Here is an 18,791-nt window from a genome sequence, read left to right on the forward strand (position 1 = left end):
ATGAAAATCCATTTCCAAGTTGTGTTTATTTTTTCTGTCCTTCTGCATGGATAGAATGCTGGTTAAGGTCCATTTTGAGCTGCTGAAAGTATTGTCATTCATTGACAGATGAAAGGTCTGACCATTTGTAATAATTGGCTATTAAATCTTATTCTCTTATGAAAAGTATGAATCAATCTTTTTTTTTTTTGACAACAGTGCATCATAACTGCATCTTAATTTCCCACATTTTCTCTGGATGTGAAGTAGTTGCTCAGCTATCAAAAATGGTGGGTTGACAGGGAAAGTGGCAGATCAGTAACTTCTACTCTAATGTTGTATGAGGGGAGATTCAAGTTGGATACTGGGAAAAATTTACTCTGAAAGAGTGGTCAGGCTCTGGAATGGGCTGCCCAGGGATGTGGTGGAGTCACTGTCCCTGGGGATGTCCAAGACTGTTTTTATGTTGTATGAAGGGACGTGATTTAATGGAGAAATATTGGTGGTAGATGGGCTGGATGATCTTGGCAGTCCTTTCCAAACTTGGTGGTTCTGTGATTCTACGATTCTACCAAAGTCAGTCACCCCAGAATATATAAAACTTTCATAAGTGGCAAAATATTCTTTCTTGGTTATGTGGAAAAATCTGGCTAAATCCTGGAAACAACAATTTTATGTAAGTGGAAAAAATGCCTCTATTACTGACTTTTTTCAGTCTTCACTGGAAAGAAAGAGAAAGGTGGGCTAATGTATTAAAAATTGAGGATTATCTCTGTACACATAGTTTCAGAAGACACAACCACCTCAAACATTCTACATTTTGAGAAACTTACATGCCTCTGAGCTTGGGTCTTAATGAAGCAGTATTCTTAGCCAACAAGGAATGTTGTTATGGGACACTGTGACCATTTTCTCAAGGAGGCAGATAGTTTGAAAGCAGTAAATGAAATTTTTCTAACCTTTTTCCCAGTGGAAATCTACAGAAGGAGAGGTACTGTACATCAGTCAGCCTTACAAAACAAAAGGTACATTTGAAAGCATGAAAATAGTTTTGAAAGCTTCTCCATTAAACATGATTAAGTGCTTTGCTTGTAGACACAAAACTGACCCTATTTATGGCAAATTTCTGTTCTGGTGATAGGATGAGCTGCATAAACAGCTACTTCTGCTTTTTCAGGTGTAGAGGCCGTGTGTCAGGTGCAGAAGATGTGCTCATTGATGAAACACCTGGAGAACTTGCTCTGATGATGAACAGCAACAGCATGGGGCTATGGTAATTTTTTTTCTTGACTTCTAAGTACTTCACAGTGTCAGTACATCTTGACATTGTAATATTGGCTGCCAAGTGTATTTGTTCGTGTGTTTGTTTCAGATTTAGAACTTTTTTTCCCCAGGAAAAAATAAAAATTCCTTGGCTGTTGAATTTTATGGGGTAAATGTTGAATAATTATTACCCAGAGTTTTGGGGTTGATCTCTCTAGCAGTCTCAGATTGTATACATCCCACCTTAAGGACAATAACCTGGCCCACAACAAGTACAAGTTTTCGTAAGATCTGAGATTTCTTTCTCTGCTCTAGGTTTTACTTCTTATTTTTCAATTCATATTTGAACATCTGTTTAGCTTTGATTTGGACCTGCTGTAGAAAGTACATCAACCCTTACCTCTGAAATAGAAACGATATGTTACCATTGGTGACAGTTGCTTGTTTTTAAAACAGCAGTGTGTTGCACCTCTGCATAATCAGTGCTAACTACAGCTAAAATAACTTTAAGTAAAGCAAATATTTAGCCCTTTATCTCCATTCTGCAGACTATTTAAAATATTAATGAACGTATGATTGAATTTTTTTCGTATTCTGTCCAGCTGTATTTCCTGCTTCCGTTGGGAGAAGGGTCAGGCCTATTAGAAAAACAACAAATTAGAACTGTGGACTTGACAAGTGTTTTTCTCTTGCTCTCAAAAATAAACAGCATTGTGTTCTGTATTTGAACTATATCTGTTCTTTTGACCCAAGCTTCCTTTTCGGTGCACGAGGGGAGCAACTGGCCTTTGAGAGGCCCCCTCTTTAATGACAAGAGAAATCTTTAAAATAATAAGCTCTTCTCTCTACTTCTGGTATGATTGTAAGAGAAGAAATGTTAATTTATTTACAGTCTAAGGATTCAGTGCTTCATTTTTGTATTTTTTAACCTTAGTTGATAATGTTTTTTTATTGACATCCCTCTTCACTGAAAAGGGAAGTCAGACAATAGGTAACGCTTCTTTCCCTAGAAGAACAGAAGTTGCTAATTTCTTTGGAATGCTTCATTGCTAAAGCAGATGTTTTGTTGATATGAGTTACTGACATATCCCTCATTGTATTTTGATGCTTTTTGTTTTATTTTCATACAGACTGAAGTGTGATCACTCTTAAGAAAAGAGGTATAGTCATTATATTAATATGCAGTAGCATTAAACCACTGAAGGAAAGATGTAACCTAAAACATCTGCAAGGCTTCTTGGCAACAGATTACCAACAAATGCAAAAATCTACATAGCCTAGCACATAAAATGAGAAAAACCTGTAATGTTTACAGAATGAGAGTTCCAGATTTCAGAAAGCTCCCTCTCTTCAGTCCCCTGGTTTAATTTACTGTAATTTTTCAAGGTTAATGTGTTCATGCAGTCTTTGGTTGGCATGCCAGCTGGTTCCGAAGTTTGGCAGCGTAACACTTGGAAGTTTTTCTTCCTATATACCATCCTTGGGTTTGCAAAGGTTACCAGATGAACGCTCTCTAAATAATTTAATCTAATGTTAGGCTGAAAGAGGCTGACAAAGACAAGTTCATTCGTCTTTTTTATGCATTTGAATATGTAAGTGCTGTTTTCTTCAGTATAGAGAGTGAGTGTGCAAGCGTGTAACTAGGGCTAAGAGAAGAGGCAGAGATGGTAGGAATGTACTCCTTGTTTTTCAACAGTCTCTTCTTATTTTTCCTTTTTTTAATTGATATGCCAAATGGTTTGTTTTTATAGCAGATACTATCAGAACTATAATGGAATAGAAACCCTCTCTGAACTTCCAGCTCATACACAAAGCTCCTCTAGCAAACCTCACAGCATGAAACTTGATTTCAGCCTTAAAATAAGCAAAACTTAGTTTAAAAATCTCCTGATACTTGAAAGGAAGTGGAGAAAGTTCCTTAAAATACTAAAGTTGCTGAAGTGAGATATTGGAGTTTAGATGTAAAAGAAATAATATAATCAAGAACTGAAAAACATAGTTTTTTTTTATAATTAACAGCTCATTTTGAGGTAATTATCTACAATTACGAAAATTTAATTGCAATTTATTCTCTGCTATCTGTGGGAAGGGTTGTAAGCAAGGGAATGTGCATCACTGCCAGGCATAAATGCTATAGGATGGGGACAAATACTAGAGGAGCCCTTAATGAAAAACAAAAAGCAAATAGGAGCATGCAGCTGTGCCAGGCTATTGAAAGGTAATTGTAGTCAGAAATGAGATATGTACTTTAAAAGGCATCTTGTCATCTCCTGTAGGGATTAATTTTTTCCTTGCTTGAAAAAAGCACAAAAGATTTCAGGAGCAAGTACAGTGCCGAGTTTGATATCTGTTGCAGATTTTGGTTACGGTGCATCTGTGAAAAGGAAAACTTCCACCTCAAGGAGTACTAGAAACTACAGCCAAATTCCCATTTTCTCTGCCAGTTGTCCCACTGTGTTTTCTTCATTAACTGCCAAAGCAAGTGTTGTCCTTCTCCCTCCTTTTGGACTGTCCCAGTATGAATTTGCAGTGCTGCATTTTTTCTCTGCTGTTGGGAAGAATTGTGTCTGTCCCTTTGCCTTCCCTACAGCTGGGCCTGTGCCTGGGACCTGAAGAGTCTTCAGATGCAGAGAGGCGCAGCAATCAGAGCAGGCTGTGTTGAGAATGGTTTTCAGTGGAGTGCTCCTAAGTGAGTCCACAGCTAATTTTCAGCTGTGGAGATAGAAACGTTTACAATTAATGGCAAGTTGTCTGATTCTCTGTAATTTCTTTTTGCCCCGGTGTGCAAGATGCTTTAAAAAATTCAAAGTAAAAACATAACCTGATGCATTTGTTTAGCATAAAACAGCTTTTTATAAAGCACTTTCCGTCTCCCAGGCGCAGATGCTTGGTACATGCTCAAGTACCCACTCCACACATATTCAGTATGATCAATACCCCCAGCACCTGCTTTTGTGTGTGCTCCTGATGCCTGCATCTGGGAGAGGAATTTTAAAACAAGCTGCTCTTCTCTCTTTTATTTATTCTCAACTTTGGATCAGAGCACTGTGCAAATAAGGCCTATTCAACAGCACAAACTCGAGAAGATACGGTTTGCTGCTTTGCAAGTACCCCTCACCAGACTTGTGCTGTGTGCCTAAATCTCCATTAACAATGCTCCCCGCTTATCCAATTCTTAGGCTTCCTTATGGCTCTGCTGGTACAGCTCTGACTGCCTTCTCTCTAACGTTCCTCGGATTTCACACAATGCTGCCTCTGCACCTCAACGCTGACCTGTGCAAAGCGTTTTAAATAGGAATTGTTGGATGCAGCAGCTATCGGAGGAGTTTACGGTTATCTGCAAGCACTCTTTCAATGTATATTACCTGGTTAGAGGATTTCTTTCCCCGAGTATTAAAGGTTTGCAGGTGTAATTTGCCACCTTTAATTTCATTGAAGTCTTTTATGTTTGCGTGCTTCGTTCTTTATCACCTGTGTGGATTTTCTCCAGCTTATATTTTTAGTTAGTTGAAAATATCAAACATGGAATTCAGCAGTGCTTCCCCTCTATTTGAATGTTCATTGTTATGGTGATAGTTCTGGGAAGGAACGCTGTCAAGGGTCTGCTAGAAGATTTTTATGTTTATGGTGTAACTATTTTTAACTATTTTTATTATCTTGAGAGAGAAGGTGACAATTATCTTTTGCTCCTTGTTTAGTCCTTTGTTTTTTTTTTTTGTTTTGTTTTTGCAGCTTGTTAGACATACAGGCATCTTTACAAGCATCCTTCTGTGGTGGTGGTGTAGAAGCATACTTCTATGTTTTTGTCCAGTCAATGCAATTAAAGATAAATACAGGGGAACGCAGACTTGCAGCTCCCCCTGCTGTTCCAGGCACATGCTGGTTTTTTTTGCACTACTCCTCCCCCAGCATGTTTAAAAATAAAATAAAAATTAAACAGAGCCACGGGCTTTGCCACCTCTGACCTGATTTGTGCTGTCCCCACTGCTCCAGTTGCTGAAGGGAACTGGTGCTTACAGTGGCAAAACGAGTGTAAAATTCGTTTCATATTTGGAGTTTCTTGCCAGTTCTTCATGAGGGTGTGCATCACCTCCTGGGAACTCTGGAGGAGAAACTGTCCTCGGTGCCTGAAATGGTTCATAGAATCATAGAATCACCAAGGTTGGAAAAGACCTAAAAGATCATCCAGTCCAACCGTTCACCTATTCCCAATAGCTCCCACTAAGCCATGTCCCTCAACACAACATCCAGCCTTTCCTTGAACACCCCCAGGGTCGGTGACTCCACCACCTCCCGGGGTTGTTGGCCAAGAGCTTCCTTCAGCTCATCTCTGATCATCTTTGGTGTCTTGGAGTGCAACAGAGTAGTATTCAGCCGACATTTATGAATGTGTTGAACACAATTTGTTGGATTTATTTTTTTTTAAATCTCTTTACTGCTTCAACAGAATGGTACATTAAATTGGACTGAAATCAGCTGTGCTTGCAAATGGCCGGTCAAGTCTCCGTGTCTGGAAACCGCTTCCTCACTTGTTAGCACTCTTTTTAATACCTTAGTTACTTTCTTGTTCCAGATTCTTTTATATTGAAGTTTGTATCAGTTTTAAGTGGGTTATTCACAGACTAAACACTTGCTTGGCCAGTAAAGAAGGTGCATACCAATCTGCCAGTAGTGTAAATGCTGAATTATTGTGGATATGAATTCCTCCTTCTGTGGTGGAATTGCCTGGTTATATATAGGATGAGCATCTCTCCAACTGATGCCTGCTGGAGTCAATTGTGCCATAACAGAAGTATGTATTCAGAGCTGGATATACATTTTTGCTTCTTCACTGCTTTATATGGGTTCCGAAGATAGTAGTTTTATTGTTCAGGGTGAAGGCTTTTGTTCTGATGCAATGATTAAAAGCTTATTGATAAATGAAGGGAGCTTTTATATATTTATCTGTGTGCATGACTATATTTGTATATACTTCTAAGGCATTTAGTGGTCTTTATTGAACTGGGGAGTGATGAGCTCATTTCCTCTGACCTGATTGCTTCACTACTCTAGTGTTCAGCTTTACTCTGAACTGTGACAGTAGGTTGAAGCTGTCTCATATTTACCTGAATGATGCTGAATCTGTTCTCATGATTATATATACTGCACACATATTACATCCTTACCATTACAGTCCATAATAACCATCAGCACAAGCCTGAGGCATAATATGTAAGTGGGATCTACTATTTTAAGTAGATTGGTCCAAAATGAATGCCTCCTACTTAGTTCTGTGGAAACTACAACAAAGTGCAAAATAACACTATTTGATAGAGAAAGTTCTCAGCTACAAAGCACTGTTTTTTTTTCAACATAGTCACCACCATTAGCTCTGCAATTTTGCCTGCAATGAACAAGAGCCTGCATGCTGCAGTCATAGCAATCTGCCTTACCACTAACACCTGCCTCTGACATCACGGACCAACATAATGGCATTACTTTTGTAGCAGCCCTTGTAGTTTTCTTAGGCACGTGGAGCTAACTGGTAGTTGAGGTCTTCAAAAAGCATGGGAACTCTGGTGTTACAAACACGTCCTAGGATAGGATGGCAGTCAGTGAAAACAAGCTTACTAAGACTTGACTACACTGATATGTTCACAAATCTTGAATTTTCTGCCAGTCTTTTGGATGGGCATGGTTCTGTAATATCACGTATCAGAACTGAAAATGCCAGGATATTTTTCTTTTCTTTAGGTTAAAATATTTAAAATTCATGTATCTCCTGAAGGAGTTTGTTCCTTGCCAACACTTGCAGACAGTGAGAGGCATTTTTGCAAGTCATTTGCAGATGCCTCCTTTACAGGAAAATGTACGCAGTGTTAGTTTACTGCCTGAATTGAATTTTGAAAATCTGAAACCTATTTTTATAGAGTGGAGTGGATTGCCTTTTCAGACATACCATTTAGTTGCTCTTTATTTTTAAGTGTAGTCTTGGATGAAGAGAAAATTATGTTTATTCTATATATTCATATGTTAATCTATATATTCGTATGTCCCAGAAATTTGTGAGTTGGAAAAGTTAGGAAAAATCTTGCAGAGCAAAATGTTCTGGAGTGTAGTTTTAAATTAGGAGATTTTAAACCCATCCGAACAACTTTCTCTTCATTTAAAGGCTTATATCAGAACTGATGGGGCAGGACTAAGGACAAAAGCCATTGGTATGACAAAGTTAAGCAAGAAATCCTCTGTACCGTGCTGTTCTGGTTGTGATTGCAGCTGCACTAAGCTAAGCCTGCTCCTCCACTCCTCTGGTGACCTTGACTGTGCTTCAGCACACAGAGAATTGAAGCAAAAGGCAAACTCTAGTAAATATTAGTTTCTGTCACTTGCAGATATACAGACTACATATAAGAATAACGGCATGCATGCTCGTGCTCCTCTCAAGCTCCTGTCCTCTCTGAAGTGGACTTGGTGTTTTTGCAGCTGAATTACTCTGACATAAAACTTTCTGGACCATGCTGGTGGTTGAGCTGAACTCTGCAGCATTGCGTAGGTGCTGAGGCTTTGCAGAAGTACCCATTACGTTTGTAATAGTGCTAATTTTTGAGAGCCACGCAGAGAAAACTTTAGATTCAGCTCGGCTGATTTGTTCTTCACGCTGCTCCTGCGGTGAAGTGGATTGATTTTTGTGTTTCTTTTGATATTTGGCTTCCTTTCCTCTGGTACTCAATGCTTCAGGCCTTAATCCTTTAACCTTGAGTCTGAGCATCAAGGCTTCAGGAGGGATCCGGCCTTTTGATGGAGAGAGAACATCTTTTGTTGTAGCAAATGGTTGGGAGTGGTATAAAACAAGGAAGATCTCCAGACAGCACATATTCCTCTGTTGTGTTAAAAGACTATAAACAGAGGATGGGTTTAGTGGGGATTATAAATGATCTAGAGGAGGGTGGGGTATTAGGAGCAATGGAAAAGAGTTAATGACTTTTTCTTTAACATTTCACCAACAACCAGTCTATCATGACAGATGTGTACTGGGTTGCCAAATGCTAGAGTCTGAATTGGGTAACGGTTCAAAGCTCAGCGTGTCATAGAAATGGCAATGTGGTCCCTGATGGAGCAGGGGAAAAAAGCTTTTCAGCTTCTCAAAGGGCAGTATTTGTGGAAGCAGATGCTTGCTTTGCCCTACCCAGCATAAAGAACAGTTCTGTGGGCAGCCGGGAGAGTTCATACTGCTGGATTTTTATAGGATCATTAATTATATGTTATAAGGCAGCTAAGCATGGCATTCCTAACTCGATGAATTCCATTATGAATGGCCTTTTCATATTCTTCATCTCATTATATTAAATACATGTGACCTGAAGTTTAGCTAAAGTTATTGTTCGGGTTAACTTTCATTTAGCGGTTGCCCTAATTTTAGAAACAGTATGATCTTTAGATTTTATGGAGAGGCAGTTTTTTTAGTGCATGTTTTTGCAGCACCATTTTAGATAATTTCTGTTGGATCTAGGTATGAACTTCTGTGAGGTGGCAGGGAAGGGATTTAGTCACTCCTTGATTTGCCTGGAGATTTCTGTACCCATATCCCCAGATGACAACATCCAGTTACACGGATTTGGCTATCATCTCTCTGCCAATAACTCTTAAACCCTCTGCTCTGTTCTGTCTAGTCTTGCATATCTGACTGCCTCCCTGACACATAATCCTGGTTGTTTTGCCTTCAGATCATTCCTAATCTGGCCAAAACAGAACTCCTTACTTTTTTCTTCAGAATCTCTCTTCACTTCTGATTTTGATAACAGTGCATCCTCTCTGTCACTCAGACTTGTAACCTCAGGGTCATTCTCCTTCCTATACGCATCGGAGCTGCTGACAACGATTGCAGCTTCTTTCTTCTTTGCAGCAAAAGCATACCAGTAGTGTGTCAGCATTTAGAACACCATATAGCCCTTCATCCTGCACCTTGACTACTGTAAAATCTTCTTTGGCTGCTCAGTATTCACATCCTCCCTTCAAAATAAATTACCCAAATCAGCATCTCTGTTGCGTATTCAGATCTTGTCACTGTTGCTTCCCTGAAACCCTCCCTCAAAGGCCAGTTGTCCACAGTATCAGTCCACAGGGCTTTGCAGAAAGTCACACTGCCACTTCTTTTTTATTTTTTCTCCCATCTCCTCATTTTTACTCTTTCAGTTAAGAGAATTTCAGCATTTTCTTGCGCAGTTCTTTTGACCATGCAGTCCTTCCACATTGCCTAATTTCTTCTGGCTTTTGGACCCATTGAGTTGCATTGTGTGGTTTCTGCCTCCATCTGTCCATCTGGCCAGCAGGGACGGGGAGGTGATTGTCCCCCTCTACTCTGCTCTTGTGAGGCCCCATCTGGAATATTGCGTCCAAGTGTGGAGCCCCCAGGACAAGAAAGAAAGGGAGCTGTTGGAGAGGGTCCAGAGGAGAGCCACAAAGATGATCAAGGGTCTGGAGCATCTCCCCTACGAAGACAGGCTGACGGAGCTGGGCTTGTTGGGATGACCTCATTGCAGCCTTTCAGTGCCCATAGAGAAGCGACGCAGAGTCAGCTCTTTGAGAGGGTAAATGATAGCAGGACAAGGGGAAATGGTTTTAAGTCGAGGGAGGGAAGATTGAGGTTGGATGTCAGGGGGAAGTTCTTTACCATGAGAGTGGTGAGGTGCTGGAACAGCTGCCCAGAGAGGTTATGGATGCTCCATCCCTGGAGATGTTCAAGGCCAGTTTGGATGGGGCCGTGGGCAGCCTGGTCTAGTATTAAATGGGGAGGTTGGTGGCACTGCCTGTTGCAGGGGGGTTGGAGATTCATGATCCTTGAGGTCCCTTCCAACCCTGGCCATTCTGTGATCTTTCCTGTCTTGCAACTTCAAACTCTCTTTTCAGAGCTTACTATGAGTTTCATACTAAATAATCTCTTTTCACATATAAGGATGGTCTCTGTCCAGCAAATCCACGTAAAATTTGAGTCATACTCAAAATATCTCGGCACTGACCTACGGAGGGAAGTATTATAATTTAACTGAAGTGATACATTATCACCTTTGAGGGTAGAAAAGCTTATGTATTGCTTCTGGAAGACGCAAGTTTGAAACAAAACAATGTTCAAGTATTTTTAGTTGTCTGTCAATAATGTCTCTTTGTCTCTTTATGTAACTACATGCCCTTCTATTTGATCAATGCCTCGTTAATCCTTGTTTTCTTTTTAACTTTGTGCTCCTTTAATCTGCATCTATGTCTTGCTTCCTTTCTGAGAAAGTAATGTCTCTGAGAGAAAGGCTAAATTTATGCACAGGCTTTAGATGCAGTAGGGCTGAGATGGCCAGGCAACACAAGTAGATGTAAGCCTCTGAAAACACACCTCACAGTGTCAGAATTATACTGATGGCAGCAACTCTGGACAGACACTTCCAAAGAGATTCTAACAAACTTTTACAGAGGCAGACTTACAAAATCTAAGTTAAATTTGTTTCTTTTGATTGGTAAAATATAAGGTAGGTTTTATTTGCCAGTGGAAGCTGCATCATGACAGGAGAAGTTGGTATCTGACCTAAAAAAGTGCAGAGCCCACGAGGTCTTGCTAATGTCTCTTCCCCTGGATTTTAGACATCAGACTGTGCATTTCACTGTATGATTTTAAAAGAGGTATTCACCTCTTGGAGAAGCAGTGATTTCTGTCTTGTTTAAATTTAGTTATGTCTGTTTATTTCCTGAATATGCAAACACATAAAAAGTGTTAAATCTGCTCAATAAACACTGTGGTTGAGTCAGTGTTTGGTGGTGCTGTCACATTCACATAAAATCCTTGTGTTGAAAGGAAATTTTCAATGTGCTTGTTTGTTTTCGTGGGGCTCAGGTCATGGTTTTTAGAGCTGTATGCCATCAGCTGAGCATCTTGGTCTGTATTATGCTTGCAATAGGTAGCTGACTTTTCTACCACTATCAAGTGCAATCTGAGAAATAAGTAACTTCTGTAGATTCAAAGCAGTGTAAGTAGCCAGAAGTTATTTTTTTAAATCTTTACCAAGAGCTGCTTGGTCCAATCTACATCGTTGGATATGGTAACCCACTCATCTGAGGAAAGTCCAAAGTATAATTTCTCTATTTGCTTCTCTTTGAGCTATAAGGGTTTTTTTGTTGTTGTTGTTTTTTGTTTTAAGCAAATCAATAAACAATCTCAGTGTTTTCATTTTAGTAAGCAATATAATATAGATGAGTACCAGTGTAGTAGTAAATCATTAATATACTACTTAATCATAGAATGACTGTGTCCCACAGATGTGATTTAATCACGAAAAAAAAGGCCAGTGAAGTGCAAAGATGGATCAGGAGGGGTGTTTCCAACAGAAATGGGATAGCATGTGACACCGTTTTAAAAGATCCTTGTATGAGAACTTTTGGGGCACCGTGTCAGAAAGTACGAGTGGGACTCATTATGAGGGCTTTAAGCTAGGTCTTATGGGGGATAGGGGAGATAGTGAGCCTTCCCATGATAAGGTGCATGATGGCTTAAGTAGATTAGAGGGACAAGGTGCTAGCAGGGGCCTTAAAGGACCCTTTGCCTCGAGAGGTACTGTCAACACTGCAGCATGTATGAAATCCTATGATGACGAGACAGTGGCTACTGGGACAGTGGCTGCTGAGGCTGTAGAAGTCAGTAGGGAAAATCAAGGAAAACACTTAAAAGGAATTAAGGAATTAACCTTTAAGGAATTGACAAAACCAGCTGCCCAGCTGAAATACCTCTACACCAATGCATCCAGTTTGAGACATAAACACAGGAGCTGAAAGCTACTACGCTACTAGAAAACCGTGGCATAAGTTGCTGTCACTGAAACCTGGTGGGATAATTCCCATGACCAGAATGTGGCTATTCATAAGCTGTTCAGAAGGGACAGGCGAGGAATGAGGGGAAGGGCTGTTGCTATCTACATCAGGAAAGGAATAAAATGTGAAGAGCTGTCCCTAAAGAATAGTTAAGAGCAAGTCAAAAGCCTGTGGGTGACAGTTTGGGACTGAGGCAGCAAAGGGAGCATTGTGATCAGTGCCTTCTACAGGCCACTCTCAGGTGGAACCTGTTGATGAGGCCTTCTGCTTCCAGCTACAGGAGGCACTGCAGTTGCAAGCACTCATCCTGCTGGGGGACTTCAACCACCCAAATCAGAAGGGGACAGTCTTTAGCAGGGTCTGTGGTAACAGAACAAGTGGACATGGCTTCAAGCGTAAAGCAAGTAGATTTAGGTTAGATATCAGAAAAAGTCTTTTATGTTTGGTTGGGAGACCCACTGTGAAAGTACAGTTAGGGCTGTGCCTTGTAGCCAGGCTGAGGTTGTGCCCCAACACTGAGCCTCTGGTGGTTTTTTGGAGTAAGAACAGCATTAGAGCCTTCAGACAACTGAGTTGCTGGTCCCAAGACTTGTAAAACTGCATCAGTAAAAAATCTATACAATTCTAAATACCAGTAGCGATCTGTGCTTAAAATGCTTGATTTAATCATCATGCAACACAGGTAGAAATGATTAGAATAAGAGGACAGATTTTGTGTGTATGCATAGCTCTTTGTAATGCCTGTACACAAGAGTGCAATCTTAAATATTTGTTGGTCTAATTAGGCACCTCTTCAAAATGTCTTGTCAGTAGAACACTTTGGAAAGCTTCTGAGTGCCTGCTTTCCAGCTCCTAGAGTTTCCTTCCTTTTTTATATTGTCACTTGTCTTCAGCAAATGGTCACTGTGTGACGTGATGCGATGCATGGTCAAAAAAGGGGCAGTTGCTGCTTATTTACTATAAGGTCCTGTTACCACCTACTAGCTTGTCAGGAACTTATGTGGGGGAGATATGTAAAATCAGTGAAGGAAATACAAGGATTCTTGGACTGAGCAGGTGGTTGCTGACACACTCAGCCCGAGTCCTGCAGCAGCCCCGAGCAACCTGATCTAGCTGTCTCTGTACATTACAGGAGACTTGGACAAGATGGCCTTTAAGGGTCCCTTCCGATTCAGTTCTATGAATGTATGATTCCAGTCTGTTATGCAGTGCAGCCCATTGGCTGTAAAAACTCTTGCAGGTGAGCGAAGTTCAGAAGGGACAAAGCAGTGTTCATCTGTGCCTTTGTCACAACAAAACTGCACTCTAATTTTGGGGGTGTTTGTTCAGAAGATGGGTTGAATTTTGCTTTTTGATAGCTACCTTGTGAATGGGTTAGCTCTCAGCCAAAGGATAGCCATTCTGGTTAAGGCACTCTGAGGAGCTTGTGATCCTCCTGCTAAAGGAGAGAGTTATGCAGTTTGATCTACTGGAGAAGTTTGGACTCAATTCAGAAACTTTATTTGTCCTAAACAGGCTTTTGCATCATTCCTTATGGTACTTTCACTGGTGACAGCTAGGCAGGCTTTTCAGATATATACAGACGTTGTTTTGAAGGATTGTTTTTATACCTATGACTTGACATTTACATGACTTTCTTTTGTGAAGTCTGACAGCACTGCTTGCTGGAACGACAGCTGCTCTACTCTGCTCTGTAAGGAAGGCCAAGCACACAATCACAGCATTTTGTCCTGTTAAGCTTTGCTAGTCTGCTTTTTGTGGGCATGCCCCTATAATTGCCTGAAAACCTTTATGTTCAAATTTTTTGTGGGTTCAGAGATTAAGAGAGAAAGTAATCTGAGCTCATTTCAATGTTTATTAGCGAAACTGTAGAAGTAGTGTAGGAAGGGTGCTGGTGGGAAGTTGGAGCATAAGCTAACTTCAAGCAGAATGAGGACACATCTTCAAAGGAAAGGCATGAATATAATTTTAGGAGGAATTTAGCTTAGTACTTCCTACAAACAGACCTTAACTGTGAATATTAAGCAAAATCCTATCTTCACTGAAGATAAGTGCGGTATTCTGATTGATTCAATGAGGCCAGGCTTTCACCTATGGCTGGAATGATCTAATAGGTCACTGATAATTAAAAGCATATGCAGCCTCAATTTTTGCTAGCGGAATTAAATGTCTGAGTACCAATCACTGAAGGAGTAGGGAAGAAACTGGTTTCTGAAAGAATGGTCTGGAGAAGCTGTGCTGTGGATTACATTACCCTGGTAGAGCTTGTATATGAGAAATATTTAATTATTTAATTAATTTAATTATTTAATTAATTTAATTATTTAATATTCTTGTCCATATGATTTCTCCAAGATGAGGAGAAATGTAAACCAAATGCCATAGGTTCAAGACAAAACCTATGTTCAACAGAAAGAAACAGCAGCACCTGTTGCAAACTTCCAAATATGTTACTGGATTCAGGGATGCTGAACCTGAAGAGGACTGTAAGGTTTGGATCACTCCACAGCAATATTGTGTGCATAATAGCATGTAGATTGTAGGCAATCACTGCATTTTTTCTGTGACAAAAAAGTCTTCAGTTGCAGACAGGTTTGATAATATTTATATTTCAGTTACAGAACTGTCCTATCTGCTGAGGTGTTCCCCTGTTTGTCTCTGACTTCTGCTTTTTACCTTGAGAAATTCTTAAGAAAGGAATTTGTCTCTGTCTTGAAGATCTCCAAATACAAATGAACATGCTCTCTAGAAAGGAAAGCAGCTGTTTCTTATTAACATGCAGTGGATCCCAGCAGTGTCATTAACATGCTGATACATCTAACATAAGCCTCAAAATGCCAGGTTTCATAATTGGGCCATGAAATCTCACTCTAGGCTTGAATATGGTCTTCAAGGTCTCTATTAGAAGAGGATATTTTCCTACTTTTTAAAGGAAAGGAGGAGAAAATGTTAAGCTTTGATTTTTTTTTTCAAGCACTCGGTTTCAATATGAAATAGGCTTTAGATTTTTAGCGCTATGTTTTGAAGGCTGTTGGTCTCCTGACATAAACAGATTGCTTTTGTCACGAGGAATGCAAGGGTAATGGTATTCAGTGATGAGACACTGGCCTGAAGTTCTGCTGTGCTTCTCCTCACCTGCAACACTATAAGCTCTCTTCCACCTCTACTCTCCCCACACAAATCACTAGTGAGCAGCCCATTTCCCACCTTTCTCCCACTGCTGCTATGGCCTTTACATCTTGACGTGTTTCTGCTCCAAAAAAGGAGCAGGATGTTCCCACAGAAGAGGATTTCATGTTGCAGATGGAAATGCTCTAACAAGGACCTTAAGTGCTGCCTCTTGTCAGGATTTTCCTCACGACTAGCCTTAGGAAGATACACAGAGTATATATCTGCTTAATTTCACGAATTAAGACACTAATTTCAGGTGTCTAATTTTCTTAACGTTTGAAAGTTGTCTCCAGTTCTCTTCTTCCTCTGCAGACCCACTTACCATCCAGAGTCCTATCTTCCTTACCACATCTGTTTCTTGCCTTCTTTGCTTTGTGAATGAGGGTAATCCCATCCCACCCTACCTGACATTATCAAGGCAACAACAACAGCAAAACATTTCAGAAATATGAGGCACTTGGATGTTCTGGAAGTAGGAGCCTACGTGGAGTAGAGTTACACAGCACATTTGACAAGAGTGAATAAGTTGTGATTGGACAGAAGACCACTGATGTTTCTTCTAAGGGCCACTCATCTAAACTCTACAGACCTACTTTTCTCCCAGAAAATATTTTTTAATGGCCGTGAAGATGACCAGCTTGCCCAAAAGTCCCACTTTGGAACTGGCTCCAATAACTTTCAAAGCTGTGCTCCAATAACTTGATTTAAACTGATCTAAATCTAGACCCAAAACAAACTGTCACCTCCTTTGTCCCAGCACTTTTGACACTGTTGCTTTATGCTGAGCTGACTTAGGAAGCTGATTTGGCTGGAAACTCTCTCAGCTGAAGGGATTGGATAGGGAAGAAAAAATAATTTTCAGACTACTTATCCAACTGCATCTGAAATGGCAATGCAAGTTCCAGATACAAAAATGTATTGCTTGGATTTGTCTGCTTGTCACCAGTTTTGCATCATTAAGTGTTATGCACTCTTGGCCTGATATAATTACAGCAGATTGCACACATGAACTGTTAATTATTTTATTTTTAAAACAGGAGTTGCAGAACAGGAAAATAATATCCCAACATGTTTACTTTTGGAGCTGTCTTATCACAGCAATCTGTTAGTTTGATAATGGTTAAACTGTCAAGCCCTTGTCTCAACAGGGAGCAGCAGAGTACCATTAAGGCAGCCATCTGTTGAACATATATACCGGAGGCATGAACTGTCTTGCATTTTGGTTTTCTGACTAGTTACAGCATAGTCGTGTTCTCCGGATACCACTGATCTGCACTGAAAAATGCGTAGAAAGATCAGAGTTCAGTGAAAGGTGAGAATCCAAATTCGATGGATGGGAACTTGTCAGATGATCACTAGCTAAAGAGTAGGGAAGAAATATTCTCTTGGCTGTACACGTACTGATGGTGAATGCTACTCTGTGGCAAAAGTCTTAGCTGCTTCAGTTGCTTAGTAATTCAACAGATCTGTAAAATTCCACTTGCAGACCAAGGCTACCATTATGTTCGATTGATTCATTAAGATGAGTAGCTAAAACAAGTTAAATTCTATCAGAGTTTTCCTGCATTAATTTAAAAATTAATTTAGTTGGCTCTAAATGGACATTTGTTTTAGTATCTTGAAGAACTGACTTTCCTCTATTAAAGCAGAATAATGTATCTATATGGTGCCCTAACTTGAACAGTACATAAAGATTAGTAAATAAGACCCCATTAAAAATACTTATAATGTAAGTAACATGGGTCCCAATAGCCTTTCTAATGTCCATTAATGCTTATTCTGAGGATCAGAGCTCATTTTACTGAGCCATTTAGTCAAACCGTGTGATTATTTAGAAAGTTAATTCATGCATACTAAAATCTAGCTTAAGTAATGCAGAGGGTAGGAGGTAAAACTCTATGGAGACGATAGTCCTTTTTGTTATTTAATGATCAGCCATAATTAACTTGCAAATTTGAAATAATTAGAACAAATTAAAGGTATTTAACTTTGCCTCCCTAAAGAAAAATTCAAATTGCACCAAATGCAGCTTTAAATTATTCAAGTCTCAGAGGTCTGTGCTGGGTTTTTTTACAATGCCTTTTCTATGATGAGAATACCAATCTGCTTTTTGTCAGAAAGCATCCTATCAAGTAATTGTTCTTTGTGTCTAATAAATGACAGCTATTCTTCTTTGTAAAAGTATTTCAGTCTCTGAAGACTACATCAGCATTTCCATGGCATTTTAATTCAATAAAACAAAAGGTTAATGTTTTTCTACTTTTTAAGGAATGCAAATACTAGCAGTATTCAATAGGTCCTGAATGACATTTAAAATTTGCCATTCACACTCAGCAGGGATGTCGCGATATGAGGCACAGACAAAACGGAAAAATGCCCAAGGTGTGTTCTTCTTTGTTGGTGATGCACTTCAGTATTCATCAGGAGGCAGTAATGCTGAGTCTCGCTTCTTTTTTGATGATGCTACGTTGCAACTCCTGCCTTAGTACGCAGGTTAGGTAGGTTGGGAAGGTCTTCATTTAGGCAGTTGTGTGGTCAATTCATGGTGCCCTATGGAAGTCCTACTAACCAATCACCTGTTCAGTTCACTGCTTATTTCTTCGAAATAGCTCTCTTCCTTTTCTTTTTTCTTTTTTTTTTCATTTTTGTGAAAACTGTTGACTTTTTCTGCGTGTCTCTCTATGCTATCACTTTTCATCCTTGGAATGAAATGTCTTGGATTTGTTTGTTGTTTCAAGGTTTGACCCTACATCCTCACTTGAACAAAACTTTATTGTCAGCCTTTTTTAATTAAGTTATGAGGAACCAAGCTCTAATTCATTGTGTAGTGAGCTATAAATGCAAATATGTTTGCTTTTGTTATTTTCTTATAAATCAGCATCTGCAGCTTCCTCTTGGCATGTGTTTATATCTGAATTCCATCTGACGTAACATTATTTAAACCAAAAAGCTGGTATTTTTCAGATGACCACACCATGTAAGATGTATGGTAGTGAACTGGCAGAATATTTACTTCCTTCTCTACACATGAAGGGTCACTCTTCATCAAGACCACCACTCATATTTTTAAGTTATTAATCATTAAGAATCAGACAAATGAAGAACTAAGTCCTGTATGATCAGCAAAATCTGGTCAATGATTACATCTTAAAGCCCCTTAAATGGTTATTGGGGTCCAAACCCACCTCTGACTGTACTAATGGTTGCAGGAATTTGTAGATTAATAATTTCATAGGATTCAAATAAGATACTAAATTAGCCTACCATTAATTTTAAAAACACTTTGCAATGTTATTAAGTCACCATGCAGCTTGAAACCCTACAGTAAATGGAGGTTATTTGGAGAAGTTTTATCCAACTCTTCAGCCAGTTATTATGATTCAGGAGCCATTATATAATGTTCTACATTATTAATAGGGGGAAAATACTAATTGTCAAACAGGTGCAGTGGACCCTATTAATCAGTGACTTTTGCAGCACGCTGATTTGAAACTTCTAATTTAGCTATCATTTCCTGATGGGAACACTGGATATCTGCTTTCTTCTTCTTC

General features: G+C 39.6%; 1 protein-coding gene across 1 annotated transcript in view; it reads left to right on the top strand.

Moving 5' to 3' along the window:
• KIAA1328 overlaps positions 1-18,791 on the top strand; it is a gene marked incomplete at both ends in the record, with an annotated part of 180,897 nt that overhangs the window by 128,581 nt on the left and 33,525 nt on the right. The window contains one exon of the mRNA XM_079548838.1: positions 1,157-1,252. Coding sequence (XP_079404964.1) covers positions 1,157-1,252 — 96 coding nt within the window. The remainder of the gene's footprint in view (positions 1-1,156; positions 1,253-18,791) is intronic.

Source organism: Tetrao urogallus, assembly GCF_951394365.1.
Source record: "Tetrao urogallus genome assembly, chromosome: Z".
NCBI lineage: Eukaryota > Metazoa > Chordata > Aves > Galliformes > Phasianidae > Tetrao > Tetrao urogallus.